Source organism: Bubalus kerabau, chromosome 8 (genome assembly GCF_029407905.1).
Source record: "Bubalus kerabau isolate K-KA32 ecotype Philippines breed swamp buffalo chromosome 8, PCC_UOA_SB_1v2, whole genome shotgun sequence".
NCBI lineage: Eukaryota > Metazoa > Chordata > Mammalia > Artiodactyla > Bovidae > Bubalus > Bubalus kerabau.
In genome coordinates this window covers 7,626,050-7,652,136 of record NC_073631.1, presented here as the reverse complement: position 1 = coordinate 7,652,136, position 26,087 = coordinate 7,626,050, and the positions used below count along the sequence as shown (strand labels likewise).

The 26,087-nt window shown below is 48.1% G+C and overlaps 1 protein-coding gene across 1 annotated transcript in view; it reads right to left on the bottom strand.

The window, feature by feature from the left end:
• LOC129658833 (protein cordon-bleu-like) overlaps positions 1 to 26,087 on the bottom strand; it is a 233,443-nt gene that overhangs the window by 120,886 nt on the left and 86,470 nt on the right. The window contains exon 2 of the mRNA XM_055589643.1: positions 5,310 to 5,513. Coding sequence (XP_055445618.1) covers positions 5,310 to 5,513 — 204 coding nt within the window. The remainder of the gene's footprint in view (positions 1 to 5,309; positions 5,514 to 26,087) is intronic.

Sequence of the window (26,087 nt, the reverse complement as noted above, 5' to 3'; positions counted from 1 at the left end):
AGGATAATCAAATGTATTATATATTCAATAAGATTCACCTCCTGTTAATGTCACATAAGGGTTTATATCCCGGGAATTTTCTCCAGGAGGATTTTTAAGGCAATGAAAATACTCCGTATCATACTATAATGGTGGACACACGTCATGATACATTTGTCCAGACCCACAGAATGTACAGCATGGAGCGTGAACCCTGGTGTAAACTATGGACTTCAGGGGAAATGATGTGTGTGTGCTGGTTCATCAGACAAAAGAGATGCACCATTCTGGTGAGAGATGTGATGGCGGGGGAAGTCGGGTATATACAGGGGTTGTGTGAGAAATATCACTGCCTTCCTCTCAATTTTGCTGTGAACTTAAAACTGCTCTGAAAAATAAGGTCTTTTTTAAAAAGAGTATTCTTTTTTTTTTTTTTTTTAAACTTTACATAATTGTATTAGTTTTGCCAAATATCAAAATGAATCTGCCACAGGTATACATGTGTTCCCCATCCTGAACCCTCCTCCCTCCTCCCTCCCCATACCATCCCTCTGGGTCGTCCCAGTGTACCAGCCCCAAGCATCCAGTATCGTGCATCGAACCTGGACTGGCAACTCGTTTCATACATGATATTTTAGATGTTTCAATGCCATTCTCCCAAATCTTCCCACCCTCTCCCTCTAAAAAGAGTATTCTTTAAGTAAAAATGTAAATCAAACTAAACCAAACCTGACTGTTAGCCTGTTACATAGAAAATGTTCCTCTGGCAGAGTCCCCTGTGCCAAAACTGCCCTTCTCAGCTTTATCCCTTCATGTCCTGGTGCTGAAGAGAAGCCAGCTCCCTTCCTTCCTCTGCAGGGGCATGGCCCGCACCTTGACTCGCTCCTCTTCCCCTTCACCTGGGAGCAGATGAGCTCTCTCCAGAAGAGGCACTGAGGACCATACCTATGCCACGGGGGTCTTGTGCTGTTGACAAGGCCTGGGACCTGCAAATCCATGCAGAGTTGTAAACTCGGTTATTACAAAAGGGGTCTGACAGCCCGCAGCTGCAGAATCGCAGCACTGAACACCGAGAGAGGTTTCCTGTGCTCTGAGAAGAGAATGCTGCCTTCTCCTGTCCCAGGCCCCTGGGGCATGAATGCCAACAGGAGTTAACTGACCACATCAGGATGACACAGCCCCCACACGTGAATGCTTGACACCATTTATGAAGCACCCTTTTTGCCTAAGGGCATTGTCCCTTCAAAGACCTTCTCTCTACTTGTCCTCCAGTTAGAGTGAGGGGACCAGCGTTCTCCTCGCAGGGACCCTGAGCAGTGCTGACAGCACCCTTCCTAAGAGCACCTACCAGAGCACCTTCGTTAAGAAAGTTCCAGAACACCCGTTCCCATGCCTCATTTTAGAACAGACTGGAACCTGTGTTTTTAAATCCAAAGGAAACTTTAAAAAAAGACAGAAAGAAAAATCACTGCCATATGCAGAATATACCAGACTTCATGTACTAATGTGCTTTCCTTGTGAAAATCTTCCACGTTTGGAAATAGTGTGGTTAAGGTACTAACTGTAAATTATAAATGACTTGCTTATCCTGCAAAAAGGTGGGCATGTTCTCTGATAAAATGAAGAGAGAAATCACACTGATAAACAGCTAGGCGATCTGGTTTCAGCGAGGGTCAGGATGTGACTTTGGCCCACTCTTATATTATTAAAGAGCAGGAAACATAAAACCAATTCCTACAGCAAGAAGCTGCAGCATCAGCAAGTTACAAGCTGCTCAGGGAGCCCACAGGCTGCTGCAAGAATCCTGGGGAAGGGATAAGTATTTACTACTCTGAAAAGATAAATCTATTTTAATACTTAATCTCTACGGCTGAACCTGCTCTCATAGCTGTATTGCAAAATGGCACCGTGATAACTTCTACTTTGGAAGAAAATGAAAACTAAAGATAAAATTGGAAGAATATGTTCAGTTTGAAAACATTTTTCAAAATAATGTTTTTAGTTTTCAAGCAGATATTCTATCTCTCCTTGTGCATTTATAAAACCAGACCTGTGTGTAATTTAAGATAGGATCTGTGGGTCCATTTTCTTAAAAAAAAATATGTAAGTAGACTGATAGAAGTCATGGTTTCACATGTGTACACTTATTCACAAACTCATTAAGTCGTACACATTCAATGCGGCAGCTTTTATAGGTTAATCATACTTCAATAAAGTGATTTGCTAAAACATAACTAGAAATTGGGCCTAAATATTAATATAATAATAGTGAGTAAACCCTAATACATTCATTGATAAAATTAAGTTCAGTTCAGTTGCTCAGTTGTGTCTGATTCTTTGGGAACCCATGGACTGCAGCATACCAGGCTTCCCTAACCATCACCAACTCCCAGAGTTTACTGAAACTCATGTCCATTGAGTCGGTGATGCCATCCAACCATCTCATCCTCTGTCATCCCCTTTTCCTCCCGCATTCAATCTTTCCCAGCACCAGGGTCTTTTCAAATGAGTCAGTTTTTTGCATCAGGTGGCCAAAGTATTGAAGTTTAATCTTCAACATCAGTCCTTCAAATGAATATTCAGGACTGATTTCTTTTAGGATGGACTGGTTGTATCTCCTTGCAGCCCAAGAGACTCACAAGAGTCTTCTCCAACACCACAGTTCAAAAGCATCAATTCTTCAGCACTCAGCTTTCTTTATGGTTCAACTCTCACATCCATATATGACCACTGGAAAAACCATAGCCTTGACTAGATGGACCTTTGTTGGCAAAGTAATGTCTCTGCTTTTTAATATGGTACCTAGGTTGGTCATAACTTTCCTTCCAAAGAGAAAGCGTCTTTTAATTTCATGGCTACAGTCACCATCTGCAGTGATTTTGGAGCCCCAAAAAAGAAAGTCTATCACTGTTTCTACTATTTCCCCATCTATTTGCCATGAAGTGATGGAACCAGATACCATGATCTTCGTTTTCTGAATGTTGAGCTTTAAGCCAGCTTTTTCACTCTCCTCTTTCACTTTCATCAAGAGGCTCTTTAGTTCTTCTTCGCTTTCTGCCATAAGGGTAGTGTTATCTGCATATCTGAGGTTATTGATATTTCTCCTGGCAATCTTGATTTCAGCTTGTGCTTCTTCCAGCCCAGCGTTTCCCATGATGTACTCTGCATAGAAGTTAAATAAGCAGGGTGACAATATACAGCCTTGACATGCACCTTTCCTTATTTGGAACCTAGTCTGTTGTTCCATGTCCAGTTCTAACTGTTGCTTCCTGACCTGCATACAGGTTTCTCAAGAGGCAGGTCAGGTGGTCTGGTATTCCCATCTCTTGAAGAATTTTCCACAGTTTATTGTGATCCACGCAGTCAAAGGCTTTGGCATAGTCAATAAAGCAGAAATAGAGGTTTTTCTGGAACTCTCTTGCTTTTTCTATAATCTAACAGATCTCGGCAATTTGATCTCTGGTTCCTCTGCCTTTTCTAAGACCAACTTGAACGTCTGGAAGTTCACGGTTCATGTACTGCTGAAGCCTGGCTTACATGCACCTAACCCTATGATAATATGTCCTGCTTCCCAAGTTTTAGTGAGAAAAGTCCACTTGGGACAGAGGTCACTCTGTAAAAGAAGGAACACAGACACTCCAGAAACCTGCACATTTCTGGCATGACCCTGCCCACAGGAACTCCTCCCTTCTGTGGATGCTGGGCCACAGGAATCCAATGTGGGTCTTAATTTCTGGCTCCGGGAACCTTCTGCTGGGAGGCAGCCACAAGGAGGGCCCCCACAGAGGAGCATTTCCTAGTGTTCCTCAATAGTATCACTTTGAAAAGCTGTTTTGCATGACCTCTTAGAGGTAAAGACGTTGTATCCTAGGAAAATATTAAGGCCAGGAGCAATGTTCCTCAAATTTTTGTGTACATGGTGCATAAAATAATTTTAAAAACCTGTGAACCCCTTTGCTCCAATAAATCATTACTTGAAATTTCCTTTATAAAACTAAAGCAGTTGCAAAGGATGCAATTTTAAGTAGAATCAAAATATTTTAACATAAAACTGTTATATCACTCTTTTCAATGTATCAATGAAAATAAAAACACCCAGAGTGATGTGGTTATCCATTATCCATTTTTAAAATTCTCAAACAAATGATTTTTGAAGATTTAAATATTTTACATAATTTCTTACCTCCCTTGCTTTCCTAGAAATACAAGTCCCATTCACTCTTGTTTCAGAATCATACAAAAATATTTTTGTGCTTGAATGTCTTTATAATTGATCACTATCATATTCTACATAATAAAGTGTATAAACACTTAGATGAAATTGTTTCCTGTGACTTTGTTAAATTTTTAAATTACAGATTGAGCTAATAACAGTAGTACAAATATGATTAAACAATGTGATTATGATCCATTTTGATAAATATCAAACATCATATCAGAAATTTTATTAGCATTGCTCAGTCGCTTCAGTTGTGTCCGACTCTGTGCGACCCCACAGATGGCAGCCCACAAGGCTCCCTCATCCCTGGGATTCTCCAGGAAGGAAATTAGCATTAAAAACTATTAACATTAAAAACTATTAAAATTCTATTAGTATCAATACTCTGGAATATTATAAATGCTTTCATTGTATCTTTTACAGCTGGGAAGGGATGGGAAACAAGTCAATCTGTGACCTTGGCTACAGGCACTTTGACAGGCAGATCAGCTCTAACCGTAACCCTAACCCTAACCCTAACCCTAATTTAGCTTGGGTGGTGGGTGTGACCTTGGCTACAGGCACCTTGACATGCAGATCAGCTCTCAATAAGGATTCAGGTGGAAATCAAGGGTTTGGAAATTGATTCCTGTCAATGTCAACTCCATGCATCCCGCTGTATCCCTTCATGTAAGCTTGTACTGTTTTCATCTGGAACGTTGATAAGTGGTTGCAATCACACCTCTGACAGTCAGTCTGTAAGAGGATCTGAGGATGGTCCCTCAGGGGCTGCCCCCAGCTGTGCTGTGTCGGGGCCCGGGGGGCCTGGAGTCGGCTTGTGGGCCTGAGACCGCCCTCCTCTCTGAGCCCACCTCCAACAGGAGTGAGCTGTGCGGCCCCCAGGATCAGGATGAGTGTGCTGAGCTCGCTGGCACCCAGCCGGGAGGGTGAGACCCTGCAGGTTGTTCCTAGGCCCAGATTTACACCCCAAGGCCTTGCACACTGCACTGCAGCACCTCCCTACACTGGCCCCGGCTGGGCCCTCACCTCCCGTTGACCACATTGCTCTTCCCCGAGGCCTTGCACACTGCACTGTGGAGCCTCCCCTCACTGGTCCCGGCCAGGCCCTCACCTCCCGTTGACCACACTTCTCTTCTCCAGCCCGCTGGGCAGAACCACGGTCATGGCCACCACCCCGTCGTCCAGTGAATGCTTTCTGCTGAGCTGGTTCTGTGGGGGCCCGGGGGATGCTCTGCGAGGAGATCTCTGTCCGCTGTGCAAGTTGGGGGTTGCAGGCTTCCCAGGTGGCGGGGGAGCGCGAGCCTTCATCTTCCTCCTGGAAAGGCGACAAGAGGAAGGATGAGTTAGGTGGCAGCTTCCGACCTGAAGTCAACAAAGCTGTTGACAGCCAGCAGTTTCTAAGGACCCTTCCTCCTCATTGTTCATTCTTGTGAGTATTTAGGGCCTTCTGGGTCACAGGAACTTTTAAAAATCAGTATATTACAACAAGGACCTACTGTATAGCACAGGGAACTGTGTTCAATATCTTGTAATAACCTAAAGCCAAAATAATCTGAAAAAGAATACATATGTGTGTATGTATAACTTAATCACTCTGCTGGGCACCTGAAACATTGTAAATCAAATATACTTCAATAAAAAAATCAATATATTGCCACTCTTCAACACTAAGAGAAAACGGACAACTAAGCAGAGTGGAGAGCACGTTTTTATAATTGAAGTAGAGTTGGTTTACAGTGCTGTGTTAATTTCAGCTGTACCAGGAAAGCGAGGCTCAGTCATACATTTAATGCATTCGTTTTCATCTTCTTTTCCATTATTCAACAAGATGTTGAATATAGTTCCCTGTGTTACGCAATAGTTATCCATTCTACACATAAAAGCTTACATATCTGCTAGTGCCGACCACCCACTCCATCCTTCCCCCTTCCACCTCCCCCTTGGCAGACACCAGTCTGTTCCCTACGGAGAATTCATTTTGAAAGTACATATTCCTGGAAAGAAACAGCCTAAAGTATGTGCCCCTCTCGGGATGGGTTGGTGAGGAAGAATCTGTTTGGACCAGTCCTTTCTGAACCATTGAGTGGGTCACAAATTCCAGCTAATTAAGGGGGCTTCCCAGCTGGTCTATGTCACTCTAGCTGAAATTGCTGACCCAGCTCTGGATCCATGATTAGCTGAAGATCTGGAATCTATGAGTCCATGATACTGAGGATGTGATGGGACTATATTAAGATGAACAAAATTATCAAGAAAATCCACCAGACTGACACCCACAGGCACGGGCACTGTGGACAGAGGTGGCAGTTTTGAGGCAGGGGCTTTGATGATGTTTTAACACCCTCATCCTCTGTCGTCCCCTTCTCCTCCTGCCCTCAATCTTTCCCAGCATCAGGGTCTTTTCCAATGAGTCAGTTCTTTGCATCAGGTGGCCAAAGTATTGGAGTTTCAGCTTCAACATCATTCCTTCCAATGAACACCCAGGGCCTTGTCCCAACCACCTCGCTCTTCTCCCATCTGCCCTCCTCCAGACTCCAGATGGAGGAGCCATGAAGAGGCTATGTGAGCCCTCAATGATTAACTTCTGCACAGCAATGTGCCAGGGCATTCTGTCTCAAAGCACCAGACATGAGAATTCCATTTGTAGATATTTATCCTAAAGAAACATTCCCACAAGAATGCATTGTGGGAGGTTCAAAGATGCTCAGTACAATTTACAAAGGCAAACAAATATAAGATATTCTAACCACAGGTCAAAAAGAGGGAATTTAAATAAATGACAGTATAAAAACAATGTGATACTGGTATTGGTTAAGCATGCTGCTGCTAAGTCACTTCAATCATCTCCAACTCTGTGCGACCCCCGAGACAGCAGCCCACCAGGCTTCCCTGTCCTTGGGGTTCTCCAGGCAAGAACACTGGAACGAGTTGCCATTTCCTTCTCCAATGCAGGAAAGTGAAAAGTGAAAGTGAAGTCGCTCAGTCGTGTCCGACTCTTCGCGACCCCATGGACTGCAGCCCATCAGGCTCCTCCGTCCATGGGATTTTCCAGGCAAGAGTACTGGAGTGGGGTGCCATTGCCTTCTCCGTTGGTTAAACATACTTTACTTTTAATTTTATTTTACATTGGGCTGTAGCTGATTTATAATGTGCTTCAGGTAGAGCAAAGTGTTTCAGTCATACGTATGTATGTTCTTTTTTCATTTTAGGTTATTAAGAAGAACTAACACTGCTACATAACACAGGGAGCCCATCCTGGGGTTCTGTGACAACCTAGGGTGTGGGATGGGGCAGAGGTAGGAGGGAGGCTCAAGAGGGAGGGCATAGATCTTTATCTATATCCATGTAGTTGTGACTGATTAATGTTGTGCAGCAGAAACCAACACAACACTGTAAAGCAATTGTGTGTATCCTCAGTCACTTCAGTCATGTCTGACTCTTTGTGACCCCATGGCCTGTAGCCTGCCAGGCTCCTCTGTCCATGAGATTTTCCCAGCAAGAATACTGAAGTGGGTTGCCAGATCCTCCTTCAGGAGATCTTCCTCATCCAGGGATTGAACCCATGTCTCCTGTGTTGCAAGCAGATTCTTTACTGCTGAGCCCCTGGGGAAGCTCACAAAGCAATTATCCTCTAATTAAAAAGAATACTGTCAAAATGACTATATTATCTACAGATTCAATGCAGGCAATCTACATATTTAATGCAATTCTTATCAAATTGCTAATGGCATTTTCCACAGAACTAGAACAATAAATTTTAAAATTTGTATGGGGATGCAAAAGACCATGAATAGCCAAAGCAATTTTGAGAAAGATAAACAAGAGCTTGAGGAATCAGGCTTCCTGACTTTAGGCTATACTGCAAAGCTACAATAAACAGAACAGTATGATACTGGCACAAAAACAGAATTATAGATCAATGGTACAAGACAGAAAGCCCAGAAAAGAACCCACACACCTACGGTCAGTTAATCTACAACAAACAAGCCAAGAATAATCAATGAAGAAAAGACAGTCTCTTCAATAAATGGTGCTGGGAAAACTGTAGAAGTTAAGCAACAGAATAAATAGACTTTAAACATATAAGTTGATGTTCTAAAATGTTAAATACAGACATTTTAGGAAAACAAACTTCAGAATACTCTTTTCAGAAATGCTGTTTATAAAAGAAATAAACATAGCAATAGACTATAAAACAGTCTAGAAAGACAGAGCAAAGATTTAGCAACAGTGGCATACAGGTGATGACATGTATGTCACCATGACATTTGTTTTGCTATTTTCACTCCTATGCATTTCCTAATATTTTCTATAGTATCACTTCTCTATATATTCCTTGTAAAATGAAAGAGGCAATCTTAAAATGGGGGAAAACAGCAAGTGGGGTTCAGATGAGGCCTCAAACCATCACCATTCATGCCACTGGTTAACACAAACCTTAGGAGTGACACTTGGGTCTCATCCTCTAACCTGACAAGTAAGTATAAATTAATTCTCTTTTTTCTTATGAAAAAACCTTAGATCTACATCATATTTTTATATTTTTCTTCTAATGTATTGCATTTTTTTTCTCTTTAAACTTACAGAAATAAAGTAGCAAACATATATTGCTCTGGCCTAAGGACTGTGTATATTTAATTCATTTATTCCTCACAATAACACTCCAGGGAGGGACTGCCATTCCTGTTTTATAGATATGAAGTACAGGCACATCCTTCTCAGATTACAGACAATTTGGTTTCAGAGCCTGAAAATTTAACCAGTGCATTCTTCAACCACTATCAGGAAGACCAGATATTGGGCTATTTTACAGATGGAAAAGTGAAGGCAGAGAGATAGGCTATATAAAATAGATAAACAGCAAGGATATACTGTATAGCACAGGGAACTCTACTCAATATTTTGTAATAAGCAAGGAGATCAACCCAATCAATCCTAAAGGAAATCAACCCTGAATATTCATTGGAAAGACTGATGCTGAAGTTGAAGCTGCAGTACTTTGGCCACCTGATGCAAAGAGCCAACTCACTGGAAAAGACCCTGATGCTGGGAAAGATTGAAGGCAGAAGGAGAAGGGAGCAACAGAGGATGAGATGGTTAGATGGTATCATCGACTCAATGGACATGAGTTTGAGCAAACTCCGGGAGATGGTGAGGGACAGGGAAGCCTGACATGCTACAGTCCATGGGGTCACAAAGAGTTGGACACAACTGAGCTACTGAACAACAACAGTAAGGAAAAATAATACATACATACATACATATATATATATATATATGTATAACTGAATCACTTTTCACACCTGAAACTAACACAACTATATTTCAATTAAAAAAGAGAGAGAAAGCTGCCTTGAACTCCTTCAAAGAACACTGTCGAAAAGGAGGCATTTGGTTATTCACCCAGCACTGAGATGGGCGCAAAAAAGACAGAAGCAATGTCCACTGCTCCAGGTTTCCCCAAATAAATGATGTCCCCACTACCCTGAGTCAGCCTTTCCATCCCCAATTTCACCTCTTGCCACCCCCCAACTAAACCTTCATCACCGAGGTCTACACAAATGCAGTCTCTTTTTTCACCCCAATCTCCTGCCACACCACCCTTCATTCCACAAACATGCGCTGAGTGTGACCATGAGGACCTTCATCTCTCCTGCCTTGCTCTGCACACAGCACCCCTGACTGCCCGATGACAAAGCTGCCCTCCATGGGCTGCACAGATGCCCAGAGAGGCTTCTGCGCTGGATTCTGTGGATCCAGCACGCTGTGGTGTGCATGTGTGTGAGTGCACGTGTGTACACATGCAAGTTGGCCAACACTGAAAACACTAGGACGTTTCAGGTGAACAAAACGAATTTCTGACTCTTTTCAAAAAAAAGCAAAAATCAAAGATCTGATTGGGCCCTGAACACCTTCGCACAAAGCCCAGCTGAGTGTGTCCATCTGGACCCGTAGACTTCAGGCTATCACAGACTTGTCCCCTTGAACCGTCAGGACATCCAAACCACAGCTTGAAAATCAGGGCTCTCCAAGTGTGGCAGGGAGGAAGCCAATTCTAATTTCATGTTGGAAACTGCTTCTTTGACTTGCTTTCCATTGCTTTTATTATTATAATCATACTCAATGCCTTGCCTGGAGGACCCTGCCCCTCTGCTTGACTGTAAACTAAAGTGCCTTTGTTCAACTCCTGGAGAGATGGTTGTCCCTGCCTACCTGCTAATAGGCGGGATTAACACACTCCTTCCAAAGGCTGGCCATTCCCTTGGAGATGCTGTGCAAGACTGAGGACCCTTTCACTTGACTTCCCCCACTGCCTCTCCCTCTCTATTCTGCCTTTTGACTTTAGTTCTCATTGCTTGTTTCTGTCTCTATAAAAGAACCTGGCATCCAGACCCCAATAAGATGGTTATTCTGAGGTGCTAGCCTACCATCTTCTCAGTCAGCTGGCTTTCCAAATAAAGTCTCTTCCTGGCCTCATCATCTCGTCTCTCAGATTCATCTGCCTGTCGTGCAGCGAGCAGTGTGAGCTTGGATTCAGTAACACATGCACCCTCAGTCCCGACCCCTCTCTGCTCTCCCCTCTCGATTGGTGATGGGTCTCAGATATCCAATCCTGGAAGCACGGACATCTCTGCTTGCTCTGCCTCACCATCTGACTGGAGGTTTTGTTCCTTTGAAGACACAGATCAAAACCCTGTCTCCTGAGAATCCTCCAGGCACTCCTGACCTCCAGACACACACGGCTGAGCTCAGGGGTCTCTAGCTGCCTGCAGAAGCACCTGGGAAGTTTAAAATGTGTTTACCTCTCACCGAAAACCAATCAAACCTGAGCCTCTCAGAGCCTGTTTATGTTAACAATCAACATCTCTTGAGAACAGAGGCTCTTGTCTTAACGAGTTGCCAGTCCAGGTTCGATGCACGATACTGGATGCTTGGGGCTAGTGCACTGGGACGACCCAGAGGGATGGTATAGGGAGGGAGGAGGGAGGAGGGTGCAGGATGGGGAACACATGTATACCTGTGGCGGATTCATTTTGATATTTGGCAAAACTAATACAATTATGTAAAGTTTAAAAAATAAAATTAAATTAAAAAAAAAAGAAAATGGTATATGGTTTTACCTGCAAATTTGTATTACTTGGTGAAAGCATCTGATAGGAAAATATACAGTTAATACATATTAATTTGCTCATAACTTCATCAGTCTGTTTTTATTTCATAGAAATAACATCTGCAGATTTTCAGCAGTGAACATGAAAAAGTTTCACACCAAGAGCAATGCCTGGGGTGCAGGTGGATTTGAGGAACTAACAACAGGCAGGACCCCACAGGGCCTGGGCACAGAATCTTTTCTGTGTCCCCTGCTTCTCATTTGTAGGGGACAGACCCCAGCCTCCATGACTGTTGCTGATTTCCAAAGGGCAGATTCAGCCTGCTGCTAATCAGAGAAGGGAGGGAGGGAGGGGATACGGAGACACAGAGGAGCAGCCGATGAACAACATGCAGCTGGGGCAGGTCCTGGCTCTACATCAGGGGAGACGCATGACAGTATCGTTGAGCTCTTCATGAAACTAAGTTCCCCAACAGATGGAAGATGCTCCTTTCTCCACCCCAGAGAAGACCAGCTGAGGCCAGATTAAGGAAACCAGAAAAGCTCATCAAAAGACCACCTGAGGCCAGATTAAAGGAGCGCACGCCCTGCACACACTCTACGTCTGCAACCTTGCCTTTGAATCATCATGATAGAGCTCCTCCCCAAGTCCTCCTGGGTAGAGACACACAGTTTTGAGGGGCACTGGCCTGCTGTGTGCCCCTTTGCCTGTGCGACCCCATAGCCAGCAGCCCACCAGGATCCTCTGTCCCTGGGACTCTCCAGGCAAGAATTCTGGAGTGGGTTGCCATTTCCTTCTCCAGTGCACGCATGCATGAATCACTATGCTGTATACCTGAAAGGAGCATGAGATTATAAGTCAACTATGCTTCAACAGCAACAGAAAATAAATACAATAAAAATATACTTTGTCTCATCTGATCCTCATATTCTAAAGAATATGATCTCCAGTTCTCATTTTACAGCTGAGGAAACCATGCTCAGATGGGTTCTAAATGCACAGATATCCCACAGATATTTGGGGAGTGCCTAAATGACTTTTGCAAGGTCACTGATAAAGCGGAAGGGAGCAGAGGATGGTTTCATGTCTGTTTTGTCTGGAGGAGGGGCCCGGCAGCTGCAGGAAGAAGTTCCCGGTAAGAACACTGCCAAGGATCCAGATGATCCTGCAGCCAGTGGGGACCCTGAGGATTTGGGAGAACAGGCGAGGAGTCAGGTGAGAGGGGCAGCATCTGGGCACACATCAGATGGAAAAGCAAGGCTGGAGGCGGCAGTGCCAGCCCCAGGTTCACAGCACGGGGGCTGAAGTGGAGGCCAGGTGGGATGGGAGAGGATGCCAGGCAGAGAGGCCGTCAGGGAGGCAGCGGGCTCTGGGGTGGGGAACACTGCTCGGCAACCAGACTCCAGCATGGGGCTCCACACGGGCCAGCAGAGGACTCGCCATTGGAGATGGCCAGAAACAGACTTTCGATGGGTTGAGCTCAAGATGACAATGGCACAACCGGAGCGCAAACGGGCAGAGGAAAGGGGTGACCCAGCTCTGAGGCCACGCCAGGAGGCAGCAGAAAAGAGCACCTCTTAGGTCGTTCTGAGTGTCCGTCTGGGTCTGGGCTATCTCAGGGCAGTCTCCCCTTCCTGGACCTCAGTTTCCAGGTGCGTAAACTGAAAGCTGGATGGTAGGACTTCCAGTTCTAATAGACCAAATCAGAGAAAAATATAGACCCAAACTACCACCATTATATAAAATTAAACTAAGCAGTAGTCAGGATTAAGATGGCCAGTATCAAAAAACAAAAAACAGAAAAGAAGTGATGGTGAGGATGTGGGGAAAGTAAAAGCCCTGTGCACTGCTGGCTGGAAGGCACATTGGTGAAGCCACTGTGTAAAACAGTCTGGAGATCCCTCAAAAAATCAAAATTGGAACTAGCATATGACCAAGTAGCCCCAGTTCTGGGTATATACCCCAAAATAATTGAAAATAAAGACTTGAAGAGATTATTTGCATACCCATGTTCAGAGCAACATTATTCACAATAGCCAAAAGGTGAAAACAACTCAAGAGTCTGTCAACAGATGAATGAATAAATGAATGAAATGTGAATTCATTAATAAATGAATGAAAATGAAAATGTGGCAAATACACATTATGGAATACTATCCAGCCTTTGAAATGAAGTAAATTCTGACACATGTTAAAAGGTGAATGAATCTTGAGGACGTTATGCAAGTGAATAATATACCAGTCAGAAGGACACAGATGGCATGATTCCACTTATAGAAGGAACATAGAGCAGTCAAGTTCATAGAGACAGAAAATAGAATGGTGGTTACCATGGGAAGAGACGGGCAGTTTTACTTAATGGGTTTACAGAGTTTTTGTTTAACAGAGTTCCAGTTTGGTAGATGGTTCCAGATGAAAAAAAGTTCTGGAGATGACTGGACAACAATGTGAAAGCACTTTACATTCCTGAACTGCATGCTCGCATATGGCCAAACAGTGGTCAATTTCATGTTGTGTGACTGTACCACAATGTAATCATGACCATTACCTCCTAACAGGACCACATCTCATCATAACAAAATGAAGTTTGCATCCTCATCTTTGTGAGTCTTCCTGCCGCGACTCTCTTTCTTGGGCACCCCTCAGTCTCTGCCTCTCGTGTCCCTCTGCGCAAGAGCAGCTTCTCTGGCTGAGCACACTGGAGGGCAAGGCAGAAGATGTAGGACCTGACGTGGTGGGGGCTCATGGGCCCCTTAGAGGAAGGGAAGGAAGGGGAGAAGCTGGATCCACCCACGGGAGGGAGCCCTGCCGGGAGCAGGGGGCTGAGAAGGGGCTAGAGCGATGAGACCTCTCCGCAGCCTCCCCCTTGAACCCCTGCATCCCAGAAGCAGCACAACGCCTCGGGCTTGTGTCAAGGGGGTGACCATGGGCCAGTTCAATAGCAGGAGCTGCCCAGGCGCACAGACGCCCCAGGCTCCTCCGATCGTAAGCAGCATCTCCCCATAACACAGCACCACCAGCCTTCTCTACCCAGCAGGGGTCCCTGTTCTTCCCACAGGCCTGAGTGACCCTCACTTGGTCCAGGGAAGCCAAGGTCAGGTCCAGTAGCTGGTTCCTCCCTGGAGAGTCTGTGCAGATGCTGGGCAGCGGGGGCCGCCTGAGTCTAGAAGCAGATGGCAGTCAGAGGGCTGAGCTTTTGCCCCAGTCTGAGGACCCTCCTGGAGCCAGGACTCAGGGCCTGGCCCCTCCTGGGTGACCCCTGGGGGGCTCTTCAGGGCCTGAGTCACTGAGCAAGCAACTTACCTTCCCAGTGCTCCCTCCCAGAGGAGCAGCTGGGAGTGCCCGGGCAGGAAGGACTTAGTAAATGGAATAAAAAAAAAATTTTTTTCTGGTATCTCAAATGTCATCAACCAGAGTTCCAAGCAGTTATATCTTAAAACCATCACACAGTCATTGCCTAAACGTCAAGAGCAGGCCTGCGAGTTCCCACACCAGCGAGGTTGCAGTCAGCCGGTTCTTATACTCAGAGCCCTTCAACTTGAAGCAGGAGGCACAGATGCTCCCCCTAAAGCCAGACGATCCTAGATGGTGTGGGCTGTGTGTCTAACACTGTCTAGACTCTGAGTGCAAATCCCAGGGCCTGGTCCAGGCAGCTGAGTTAAAACCTAACTCCACAGGCCCAGCCGGCGCCCAGCCAGAACGGAGGAGCTGGGTGGCAGGGCCTCAGCCTCAGAAGAGAAAGTCCACATGCCTCTCCACTCCCTGAGCAGAGTCCAAGGTGCTCTGCTCTGTGTCACTATCCATGGACGGTGATGCTGACGCCAGCTCAGCTGAATGACAAGCCTGTAGGATCCCTGCCTGTACATCCTGGCGGCAGCCTGGGCAGGAAGCAGGGCGAACAGCATCGCCTGAAAGGGATTCCAAAGAGCAACCAGGCACACCCGCTCCTCCTGGGCCTGGCCCACTGGTGAAGCCAGCTCAGGATAAACAGACCTGTGGATGCTGCAGGCAGAAGGGAGTCGCCATCCCTCTCAAGAGTCTTTCCAAGCATGATGTTTGCTTCCTGCTGGAAGAGGCAGAAAGTTGGACACAAGCTGCCCTGGTTCTTGGGTCAGGTCACTTCCAGTGGCACCTGGTTCCTCCTGACAGCAGCTGGAGGAGGCCTCTGCTCACCCTGAGGGAAGGAGCAGCTGGAGGCTGCCAGGCGCTCCCCACCAGAAGCAGCCCAGGAGCCCGGGGGTGTTCCAAAGGCCTCACCCAGCCTCCCAAACCCGATGCTGCGTTGAGTCACCTCCCAGTGGGCCTTGACTGCAGTGAAGAATTCAGAGATCTGGGGAGCACAGTTTCAAGGAAGCATCAAAGAAAGGGGGCACAAGAGCAGGGTTTTAATTATGACATCATCAAACATCATTTTGCACACTTAGATTTAACTTCTCCTATAAGCAATGCCACGTGTGTCTGGGAAGAAAGTCATCCACTGACAAATACTTAGGGGCCCTATCACACCCCAGGGCCATCCTAAGATTGACAATTGCAGATGGAAGTCACCCTCCACAAGCTCGTGGTCCCAAGGGTGGACAGCAGCTCACCAGACACAGAAAGAAGGATGGTAGAACCATAAGAACAAGGAAGGTAAGATGTGCTCTACAAGGATTACACAGGTCTCTCAATTTAGACAGAGTTCACCATGTTTCTGGAAATGATTTGTGAGTGGTGATAAGAAAAATAAGACAGAGGTGGCAAGAAAAAGTGGGCATGAGGCTGTCCCCAGAAAGGAGGTTAATTTTGAGGGTGCCAAGGTAGGGAGGGCTTGGGGTGTAGGGCCATTTCAGGAATCTGGCATGTGGTAAGGTGTGGGGATAAGTACAGGCTGGGGTACAGAGGACCTGGGGAGTATGGAGCAGGAGGACTTCGAGTATTTCCTATGAACGATGAGGAACAAAACAGACTCTGCCCACAAGGTGACTCACACATGTGCACACACCCATGCACACACCCCACATGCATACCTGCACACACAACACACCACACACATACACATGTGCACACACTCACGCATAGCTCTGAGAGGCTAAGTTCATGAACAAGTGCAAATTTAAGGCAGCTGACCATCAGATCTAAAGGATAAATTCCACTGTCACGAGAAACAACAAGAGAGGAACAGGGGCTGGAAAGAATCAGGGGCAGGAAGATCCATGTGAGCAGGACTGAAGGGAAGTTGGCTGTTGTTAGAACAGCTCCACGTGGGCAAGGACTCTGCATGCCAGGCGTCAGCAGCTGGGCTGAGGTGAGGACGAGGGTGCCAGGTTGTCTGATGGAAACACGCTAAAAGCACGCAGACAGGTGTGCAGACAGTCCTGAGAAGACGCACTCAAAGGCACCTGTGCGCTCCCCCTCCTCCACACCCCACCCTAAAGTGGGGGGCGTCCCGCCCCCAGCAGCCTCCAGTAGGGTCTGGGGGTAGATGCTGTATTTCCTTTTGTGCCCAGATGTCTGCGAGCTGCGCTGGTGGAGGTAAAGGTGAGGACACGAAGGCAGAGGTGTGTGTGGGTGGGGTGGGGTGGGGTGGGGGTGGGCATGCGGTTGTGATGGCCAAGACTCAGGTTCTGTACCTGTAGCCAAGGACCCACTCGGTAAGGACTCTGGGTCCTTAGGTTCCCTTAGGAACCTCTGGGTTCTCTTAGGACAAAAGGGACTCTGTCAGGACAAAAGGGACCCAGTAAGGACTCTGGGTCCTTAGGTTCCCTTAGGTTCCACTGGGTTCCCTTAGGACATAAGGGAACCAAGTCAAGCACCTCCAAAGGGAGGTCAAACCAAGTCAAGTGCCTCCAAATTGCCATCTGGGGAGTCCTTAATTAGCAGTGTGCATGGTTAAACAGGCAATGAGGACTATTTCATTTAACTGCTTTTTAGATTCATGTTTGGATACATTATGAAATCAATCCATCAAATTAATGGCTTCTGGTTATTTGCATTAAAAATAAAAGCAATAAGTCAGACAGAAAAAGACAAATACAGGATATTGCTTATGTGTGGACTTTTAAAAAAGGATACAAATGAACTTATCTCAAAACAGAAATAGATTCACAGATACAGAAAACAAACTTTTGGTTACCAGGGGGAATGAGGGGAGAGGTAAATTGGAGATTGGGATTAGCAGATACAGACTACTATATAAAAAAAATAGGTAACTAATAAGGATCTACTCTATAGCACAGGGAACTCTACTCAATACTCTCTAATGACCTACATGGGAAAAGAATCTGCATAAGAGTGGGTATGGTGGCTCAGACAGTATAGCGTCTTCCAGCAGTGCAGGAGACCCGGGCTTGAACCCTGGGTCAGGAAGATCCCCTGGAGAAGGAAATGGCAACCCACTCCAGTACTCTTGCCTGGAGAATCCCATGGACAGAGGAGCCTGGAAGGCTACAGTCCATGGGGTCGCAAAGAGTAGGACACGACTGAGCGACTTCACTTTCACTTTCATACATATATGTATAACTGACTCACTTTGCTGCACACTTGAAACTAACCCAGCATTCTGAATCAACCATACTCCGATGACATTTTTAAATAAATAAAAGCAATAATGAAGATGGTTTTGATGTAAAGGATGGTCATCCTGTCAAAGTCAAAAGCTTCATGTGGACAGTAAGAAACTGAAATGCACAAGTTTAACTTTTTACACCTAAATGGAATGTTGGCAGTTTCAACCAAGTGTCATCAGCCACAGAATGAGAGTGAGAACCGTGATGCAGAGTGAAGGCTCAGGCCAGGCAGCCTGGTTCAAAGCCAGGCCCCTCTGCCTCCCACGTTATTTCCACAGTGTCTGCCTGTGTCCTTGGGGTGGCCCTGGCCCTGCTTCTTTCTTCATCTGACCCCACTCAGGAACCCACCTTGAGATTCAGATTTCAGAGAAGGGACTGGGTCATGCCCAGGAAAGAGCCTTGAAGAGGGTGGGCATGACCAAAGCAGTTGCCCAGTTCTCTTTTGCAAATGTATTTCAGTAGTGGGTAGGGTTTCCCTTCTGCAAAATATATTCTATAGTTTTCTCAGGAAATCCAGTGGAAGTTTAAACACATCAAGTGCCTGAGTGTGAGGAGCCCAGGCAAGTTCTGGGCATCAGTAAGAAGAAGCCTTCTGCTAGCGCCAACAGCATCCTTCTGTTTACCCTTTCAGGGACCAGGAAATTCCAGGAGAAAGTGGAGCGCAGACATCAGACCCCAAAGACGACACTGAAAATAGGCTACTTGGACTGTTAGAAATGAGGGGAGAAAACACAAGGGAGGAAACCAGGGTAGGAAATGATGGTCTTCACGCAGGCATCCATACCTGGAGCGACAGGGCGGAGAGAGACATCGGGTCCCTCCTCCCACCCCCGCCAGGGATAGGAACAGACACACCCCTGCTAACAAGGCCCACCTTCTTGCTGGGACACAGAGAGAGCTGTTCTGGAAGGTTCGGGGAGGTCTGCATGGAATCCCAATTAGACAAAACCCCTCTCCATCTGACTCCCATGCCCTTCCCACCTCACCCCTTCTCCCTTTGCTACAGTCAGCACTCTACCATGTAATCACAGTCATGGTAGGTTCCATGTTCCTGCTTACCTGGCCCCAGCACTTCTCTTTGCACTTACTGGGGGGCCTCAAGCACGCCTGTCTCAGCTCCCCCAGCCTCGGCCCCACCATCCCCCACATGCTCCTCCACATGCCCTCCTTTGCTACCTGGAACTGGCAAGCTCTCCCGCATCAAGGGCTTCGCACATGCTGTTCCCTGCTGGAAATGCTGTTCCCTCTCCCCCAGACGCCCTCCCACCCTCCCTGACTCAGCCTGGAAGGCGAGCTCCTACGAAAGGCCTTTCCCCCAATCCCTGCTGTGGCCCCATGGAATGTTCTCCAGCAGAGCATTGGGCCAGTTTATTTCACGGTGCTTCTCCCAGTCTACACTCACAGGGTTTGGACCACAGTGTGTAGGACCAGCCAGAACTCTGTACTTTAACTCCTTGAGATCGGGGACCAAGACTCTCTCGTTCTCAGCAGGGACAGTAACTCAGCGCCTAAGTGCTGTGTAAGTGAGTCAGCTCCCTTTGCTAGGATTCAGCTGCCATACTGCTGCCCAGCTGTGTGGGCATCTAGGAGCAGGAGACTGTTCGGAAACCCAGAGGGCAGCAGGGCACTGCCGGGGGTAGACTGGATGGTGCCAGAGGCTAGGGAGCCCCCCACCTGCCAGTAACACTCCCAAGGCTCTGAGCCCAGCAGTTCCTGGACTTTTAGCTGAGTTTCTGAAAATGTATAAGCCCACTGGGACCCAAGCAATTTGCTTGCATTCAATTCTCACAACAAGGGCACATGCAGGGTTACCCTCCCCACTGTACAGACGGGAAGACTGAGGAGCTGACAGGCAAGGGATTCTCTTGGGATCATACTGCTGGGAGGCCCTCCTGAGCCAGCATGCGCCTCTGCCCCGTCCCTAGCTGTCTCCTGGAAACAAAGAACGCCCGGTATCCGGTAGCCAGTGCTGAACTGTCCAGGCTCTGCGCCCTCTGCTGGAGGGTGGGCACCCTGCTGGGGCAGCGGCAATGAGGGCATGAGTCAGGAGGCCCCCTCTGGTGAAGGTTTCTGGCACAGTCTGCTGTGACGTGGGGTCTGGACAAGCCTTGTCTAATACGGTCAGAGCCCCAAGGACATTCTTCAGGGCTGAGTTTACATGAATCACAAATAAGCTCAACATGCCCATGGAACAGAGGGAGAGGCAGGGTCCCGGGGACGTAAGGGGACTCGTCCAGGCTGATGGCAGGAGGCCCTGGGTCAGTCTACTGGGCTCTCAGCATCTTTAGAATCAGGACAGGACTCCTTTGAGCATCTGATTAGGGCAAAGATGCACTGAGACAGCTTCATGTATGTGCACACGATTTCTGCTAACTTCTGTGAGTAACGGGGACCCCAGGTGGAATCCCTGTGATGCCTTCTCTTAGATCCCTGTGAGCCTCCCATGATAAGGGCCCTGTGTCTTCTGGGACAAGAATCCCTTTTAATAAAAGAGGAATGAGGACAGTCCCTCTGATGCTTCCCTCTGCGTGTGTGTGTGCGTTGTGTTTTCAGTCGCTCAGTCATGTCCGACTTTTTGAGGCCCCATGATTCATGGGGAGTCTGCCCAGGGAATTTTCTCTGCCTGTTGAGTTTTACAGGCAAGAATATTGGGGTGGGGTGCCATTTCCTACTCCATTTCCTATCATCTTTGCCTTTGAAAACAAAACTCAGGACAAGAGAAACATTCCACAGAGGATCCCTATAACTATACCCATGAAACTCTCAAATTAAGAGGCCTCTTAGAGGTGCAGCTTGAAGGAGAAAGACGATATAAAGAGAGGAACACCCATGTCCCAGGAAACAGAGGGAAGGGGGCTTCTCATAAAAACACTGCTTTTCAGGGCCACGGAGACACCGTCCTTTGGAATTCTGCCCCAGAACAGCCTTTCACAGCTGCAGAGCATCTCCAGCCTCAGTGGTTCTCTCTGGAGTCAGAAAGAGGTGAATTCAAATCTGGTAATGATATCGCCAGCTGTGCGCCCCCCAGCAGACAACTCGGTCTGGGAAAGTACTGTACTTGTCAGCCTCAGTTTCCCCAGGAGCCAAATGCAGAATGCTTTCCCTGTTTATTGTGGGGTTCCCATGAGGATTAAAGGAGATGACTCATGAAGCTCCCTACACAACACTTGGTGTCCATAGTAGTTATATCGGCTTTTACTGTTGTTTTTTGGGGCAAAAACAAAAACAAGCCTCCTGTCTCCATGAGGGCAGAGGAGAAGCTAACGCCTGCAGATGCCCAGTGAAAGCTCATTTGTGCAGCAGATACATTTAAAACCAACCAAGAAACCCTACTCACAATAGACTTTGACCTCTGTGACCTGGGGTTGAAGGAGCTTTCAGTAATTGAACATGAAATGATTAGCTTTCTTGATGGGGTTCTCCAAGACACAATAGCAAAAGCTATCCATAACACACAGCAAACTCACCCTGTGGGCCGTGAGCATGGGAATGTGGCTATCTCAGCACACATCAAGTTCATATTCAAAGAGGAACATTTGAGAGCCGAGTCCCACAGCTATTACCCAGCTTCCAGTAAGTTAAGAAAGAGGCCATGGGTGTGGATCACTTAGCTGTCGGCAAAGGCTCCTGGATGAAGCTGAGCAGAGCAGCTCCTGCTCCAGGGATCAGATAAAGAGTTACTGCACTCTGAAGGTTTGTAGAAAAAGGATCTCTCCTTCCAAAAAATAGGCTGCACTAATTCAATGCAGTTTGAATATTCTTATCAAATGAAAGGAAACAGATCAGAGGTGAAAACTTACTGGTTCCCAAACCACTTGGTGATGTCTGCACACATCCCAAGCTGCGCTGCCCTCACCTGGAGGCCTTGCCTTGCCTTGCCCCTTTACAAGGCGCAAGCCCAGCTGCTCAAGGCGAGCCCGTCCCTGGAATTTCCCTGGATGGGAGCTTGGCGGGGAAGCAGAACTGTGAGAACACGCACAGGTTTCTGACCCGACCAGCCTGTGACTTAATAAAGATGCCACCCCATGCAGGGCTTCCTACTGAACAAGCCTGCAGTGTTGCACCCGCTGGCTGAGATATTCCCACTGCGCCTCCTGCCAGGAACTAAATCACAATTCACCTTGGCTCACTTGGTCAAAAGCTCAGACCTTCTAATCCTAATCCAGGGGGAAAAAAAAAAAAACCCTGCAAAGGACGTGCTGTCAGGGAGGAAGAGCAGAGCTGTGTCTTCAGCGAGGAGCAGCTCCTTCTCCTTTCTGACAAAGTGCACCCACTGCCTCCTTGGAGTTGCCGGTGTGGACATCACAGGCTGTCCCTCAGGTGGAAGTGTAATTACGCTTCCAGAGACAGGTCAGACTTTCACCGAAGCTAACCAACCTTGTGCAACCAGGCACTCGTTGAATTTGCCTAAAGCAACTCTTGTCATCTCCCAGGCACGATTCAGCACCTTCTTGGGCTGACAAGTCTATTTTTTCTTTGCCTTAAAAGCTTGGTGATCAGAGAGTTGCTGTGTTCCTGCAGCAATAGTGAGGCTTCTCAGGCTTGAAGGCCATACTCAGTTTCTGCCAAATATCACCATCCCAGGACGACAGACAAGGCTGCCAAACAGATAAGGTGGCAGGCAGACATGGCCACGAGGCTGCAGTGCCCTAGGCTCGCATCCAAGTCAAGAGCCAGAGGGTCCCAGGGAGGGCGTGGCAGACCGGGACGAAGTCATCCGGCTGCCAGAACAACAGCCTCCCCACCGGCAGACCCCACAGTCTGCCCTGCCCGAGCTGCAGTGTCGCCTGAGCTTCCTGCTTCCTGGCAGGCAGCTCCTGGAGTTCTGGTTGACCTCTATCCCCCATGGGGGAGGCATGGCCAGTCCAGCATAGCCCCAAGGAAGCAAGGAGTGTGCTGCCCCCTAGGACGCCCCCCAAGTAAGATCCCGGTGTCCTCCGAGCTTCCTCACTCCAGAGTCCAAATCCACACCCCACCACCACCTTACCCCCACAATCTCCAGAGACTGTGCAAGTCTGCTGGTTTCTAGACCATTACGAGCCTGACAGAGAGCTCCTCCGTGCATCACTGCCTCTGTGCCTCTCCATTCCAGCCAGCGCCTCACTATTTTCCACTGCACTGTCGTCTCCCCCCGCTCCCCTTCCTCCTCCTCCTCCTTGCTCCTCATTCTTCTACCCCTCCTCCTCTTCCCCTTCCAAAGGCTGCACTGAATTCCACCTGCGCCGTTCTCCGTCTGTCTCCTGCCCCATCCTTCCTGGGGCCGCTGTCCCTTCGTGGTCAGACTATAGTCATTCCTCTTACCACAGACGCTAAGCAATCTCCTGCTTCACCTGCCCACCCCTCCTGAGTCCTGTCTCCACAGCTGAGGTGACTCTTCCTCAGGACAACTCCATCCAACCATCCACTGGTGCAAACTGCTCCGTGGTGCCCCCTGCCTGCTGAGTGAACCCCAGACTTCTCCACCATGATGCCACCATCCCAGGCTACCTCTGCCCCACTCCCAGGTCAGCCAGGCTGGGGTCACCTGAACCCCAGGGCCCTGCAGACAGGCCAGGCTCCTCCATCCGGACGGTCCCACCCACGAGTCCCTCATCAGTGAGTGCAGGAGTGACGTCCTGCGGGAGAGTCTCAGGACTCGACTGTGGGCCTGGGCCAGGGTAGGGGTGGGGGTCAAAGGATGAGGTGGACACAGGACCTCGGAGGAGTGACAGGGAGAGGTGACCGCGCTCAGGCTCCTGTCTCCACACCACCGTTCACCACGTGACTGGTACACCATGCACTCAGCCTCCTGCACCTCCACGTCCTGCTCGGAAAACAGGGAGAACAGGCTCCTGCAAAGATGCAGTGACTTGCTCTTCTCAACCCCAGCACAGCAGGACAGGACCATCCTGTCCTCACACAGAGACAAGGATCCCGCCCTCTGGTCCCCCTGCAGGCCCTGGGCAGAGGAAACCCCACTTGCCTCCCCCAGCACATCACAGTGAAGACTAGAGGTCAACAGGAAGCGAAGTGCCTCCACAGCCCACATGGACCTCCCTGTGCCCCCCACATGGTGCCTGGCTATCTGCCTCCAGACCAGAGAGGCATCCCTGGGCTGGGCTGGGGGCCAGTGCACATGGAGCTGTGGGACTACAGGCCTGGGACTGCTCAGAGTGCGGGACAGGGGTCCCTGGATCTGGGGAAGTTCAGGAACCAAACATGATGCCTGTCTGCTGCCTTGAAAGATTGGGAGGCGGGCTGGAGCTGCCAGGTCAGAGGCAACAGAGAGGGTCCGCAGAGGGCAACCTACACCCACTGGTCCAGGCCCAGGGGCTGGACTCGCAGTTCCGAGGAGGGTGGACGCTGCAGGGCTGCCCGAGGCCTGGGAGGAGCCTGTCTGTGAGGGCCGCCCACCAGTGCTGGGACTGAAAATAATGTGGGCTCCCAGAGCAGGAGCTGAAGAGCCACGCCCATGGACATGCACAGATGAACCCCATGGAGGGACAGGGCATCTGGGTGCCTCCTACACCCAAGGGCTCACACACCTGGCAGCGAGCAGAGGGCGCAAAGCACCCATGAGGGACCAGTGCCAGCTCTTTCCCTTCCTGTCTGCCCCCCAACACGGGCCACAGAAGCGGTACCCGCACCCAAGGGGAGCCTGGTAGGGCAGCAGACCCCCGCAGCAGTACCACAGAGAGTGGGGAGGCCGGGGGTGAGGGGGTATGAAACTGAACTTCTTAACATCTGAGAAATGAGACTGTTCTGGTGGATGACAAGGACTAAGGGTGATGGGACCTGCCTGAAACACAGTCTAGAATGAGGTGGTGGCAGGGACCTGACGTGTGTGAGTGATGGAAACAATGACACTCATGGGTCCAACCCGTCCCACAAATGGGCTGTACATCCTCATCTCATCGCTTTCTTCGTAAAAAAATGCAAATGGGTCAAAAATGAGAACGAGCAAGGAGTAAAAGCAAAAGGTAAAGGACTATCGCAGAGACCTAGTTCCTCTCTCCCTTTCTCCAGAGGAGTGCAAGGCAGGGGGCAGAAGTTGAAATCCACCAGCACCCCTCAGCTGTGGTTCTGGCAGGACTGGGGAGGAGCCGCACTGAGGTCTGGACCCCGCAGAGCTCTGCAGCAGCCTGGCACCGCTCAGCGCATCCCCACACCGAGGTCTGGAGTCATGACTCCTCTTCCTTCCCAAAGAAAATAACCAGCAGAGGCTCTTAGGACTTTCTCCTACACACTTATTAAATGTCTTCCTGGGCTGTCTGGCTATTAGCAGCCATACCCTGTGAAACCGACCAGGGAGGTTTGTGGGCAAGTTCACTGATTCAGGAGATTCGTAACAGATAATTACAGAGATGACCAGGAGCAAATTACACCCCACGTCACTATGGAAACCTCAAATAGTCTATTACACAAGAGCTACCAAATTCAGTTACTGAACATGCAGAATGAACGTTTACAAACATTAGCTAAGAAAAAACTCTTTATGGCTTAAGAACATTCGGCAGATTACGCGGAACATCAAATTACCCGCAGTGACAGAAAACCATTGATCTCATACCAGCCTCCAAGAACACATGCTGGTAAAATTAGCACTGATTTTATCTCAAAAGACCTGTGATGAACGAAACCTATAGTTTTCCTCCGGGTTCACTAACGGAGTTGGCAAGGGGCAAGGAATACCAACATGCCTGCCGTGACAGGCAGACAGTGATTGGTTTCAACAAGCCACACGGTATGTTTCTTCCCTTCAGTGGGAAAAAAGGAGCAGGACGGTATTAAGTTCCTCCCAGTAAAGTGTGAAAAAAACAAAGAGCGAAACCGAGTGGGAATCCCGAGATAAAAACGGCAGAGCAAGAAGTGAGCTGGGACACCACTCACTGAAATGCATCCTGCAACTTGCTGATAAGCCTGCTCCATTTCTACTTACTTTTGTAAATAACTGAAAATCGGTGAAATCTGACAAGCCAGCTTCCAGCACAGCCAGTAATTGACGGGGATGGGACAAAGCCCTCAGAATTTCTCAGGAAAATGAACCCCTTCACTGGATGCCAATAACTCACGAACCACAGTTTCGATGCTCCCAGAGAACATCTGATTTCTGGACCTGAGTCTGCACTACTTCATTATCAACAGGAGGTTCCTGCCAACAAGCTGCAGATTTGCTGTAAAAACCTTTAAAGCATGCATCTGCGACCTCAGATGTAGTCACCTTGTAATATTCTGTCTGCCTCTTAAACA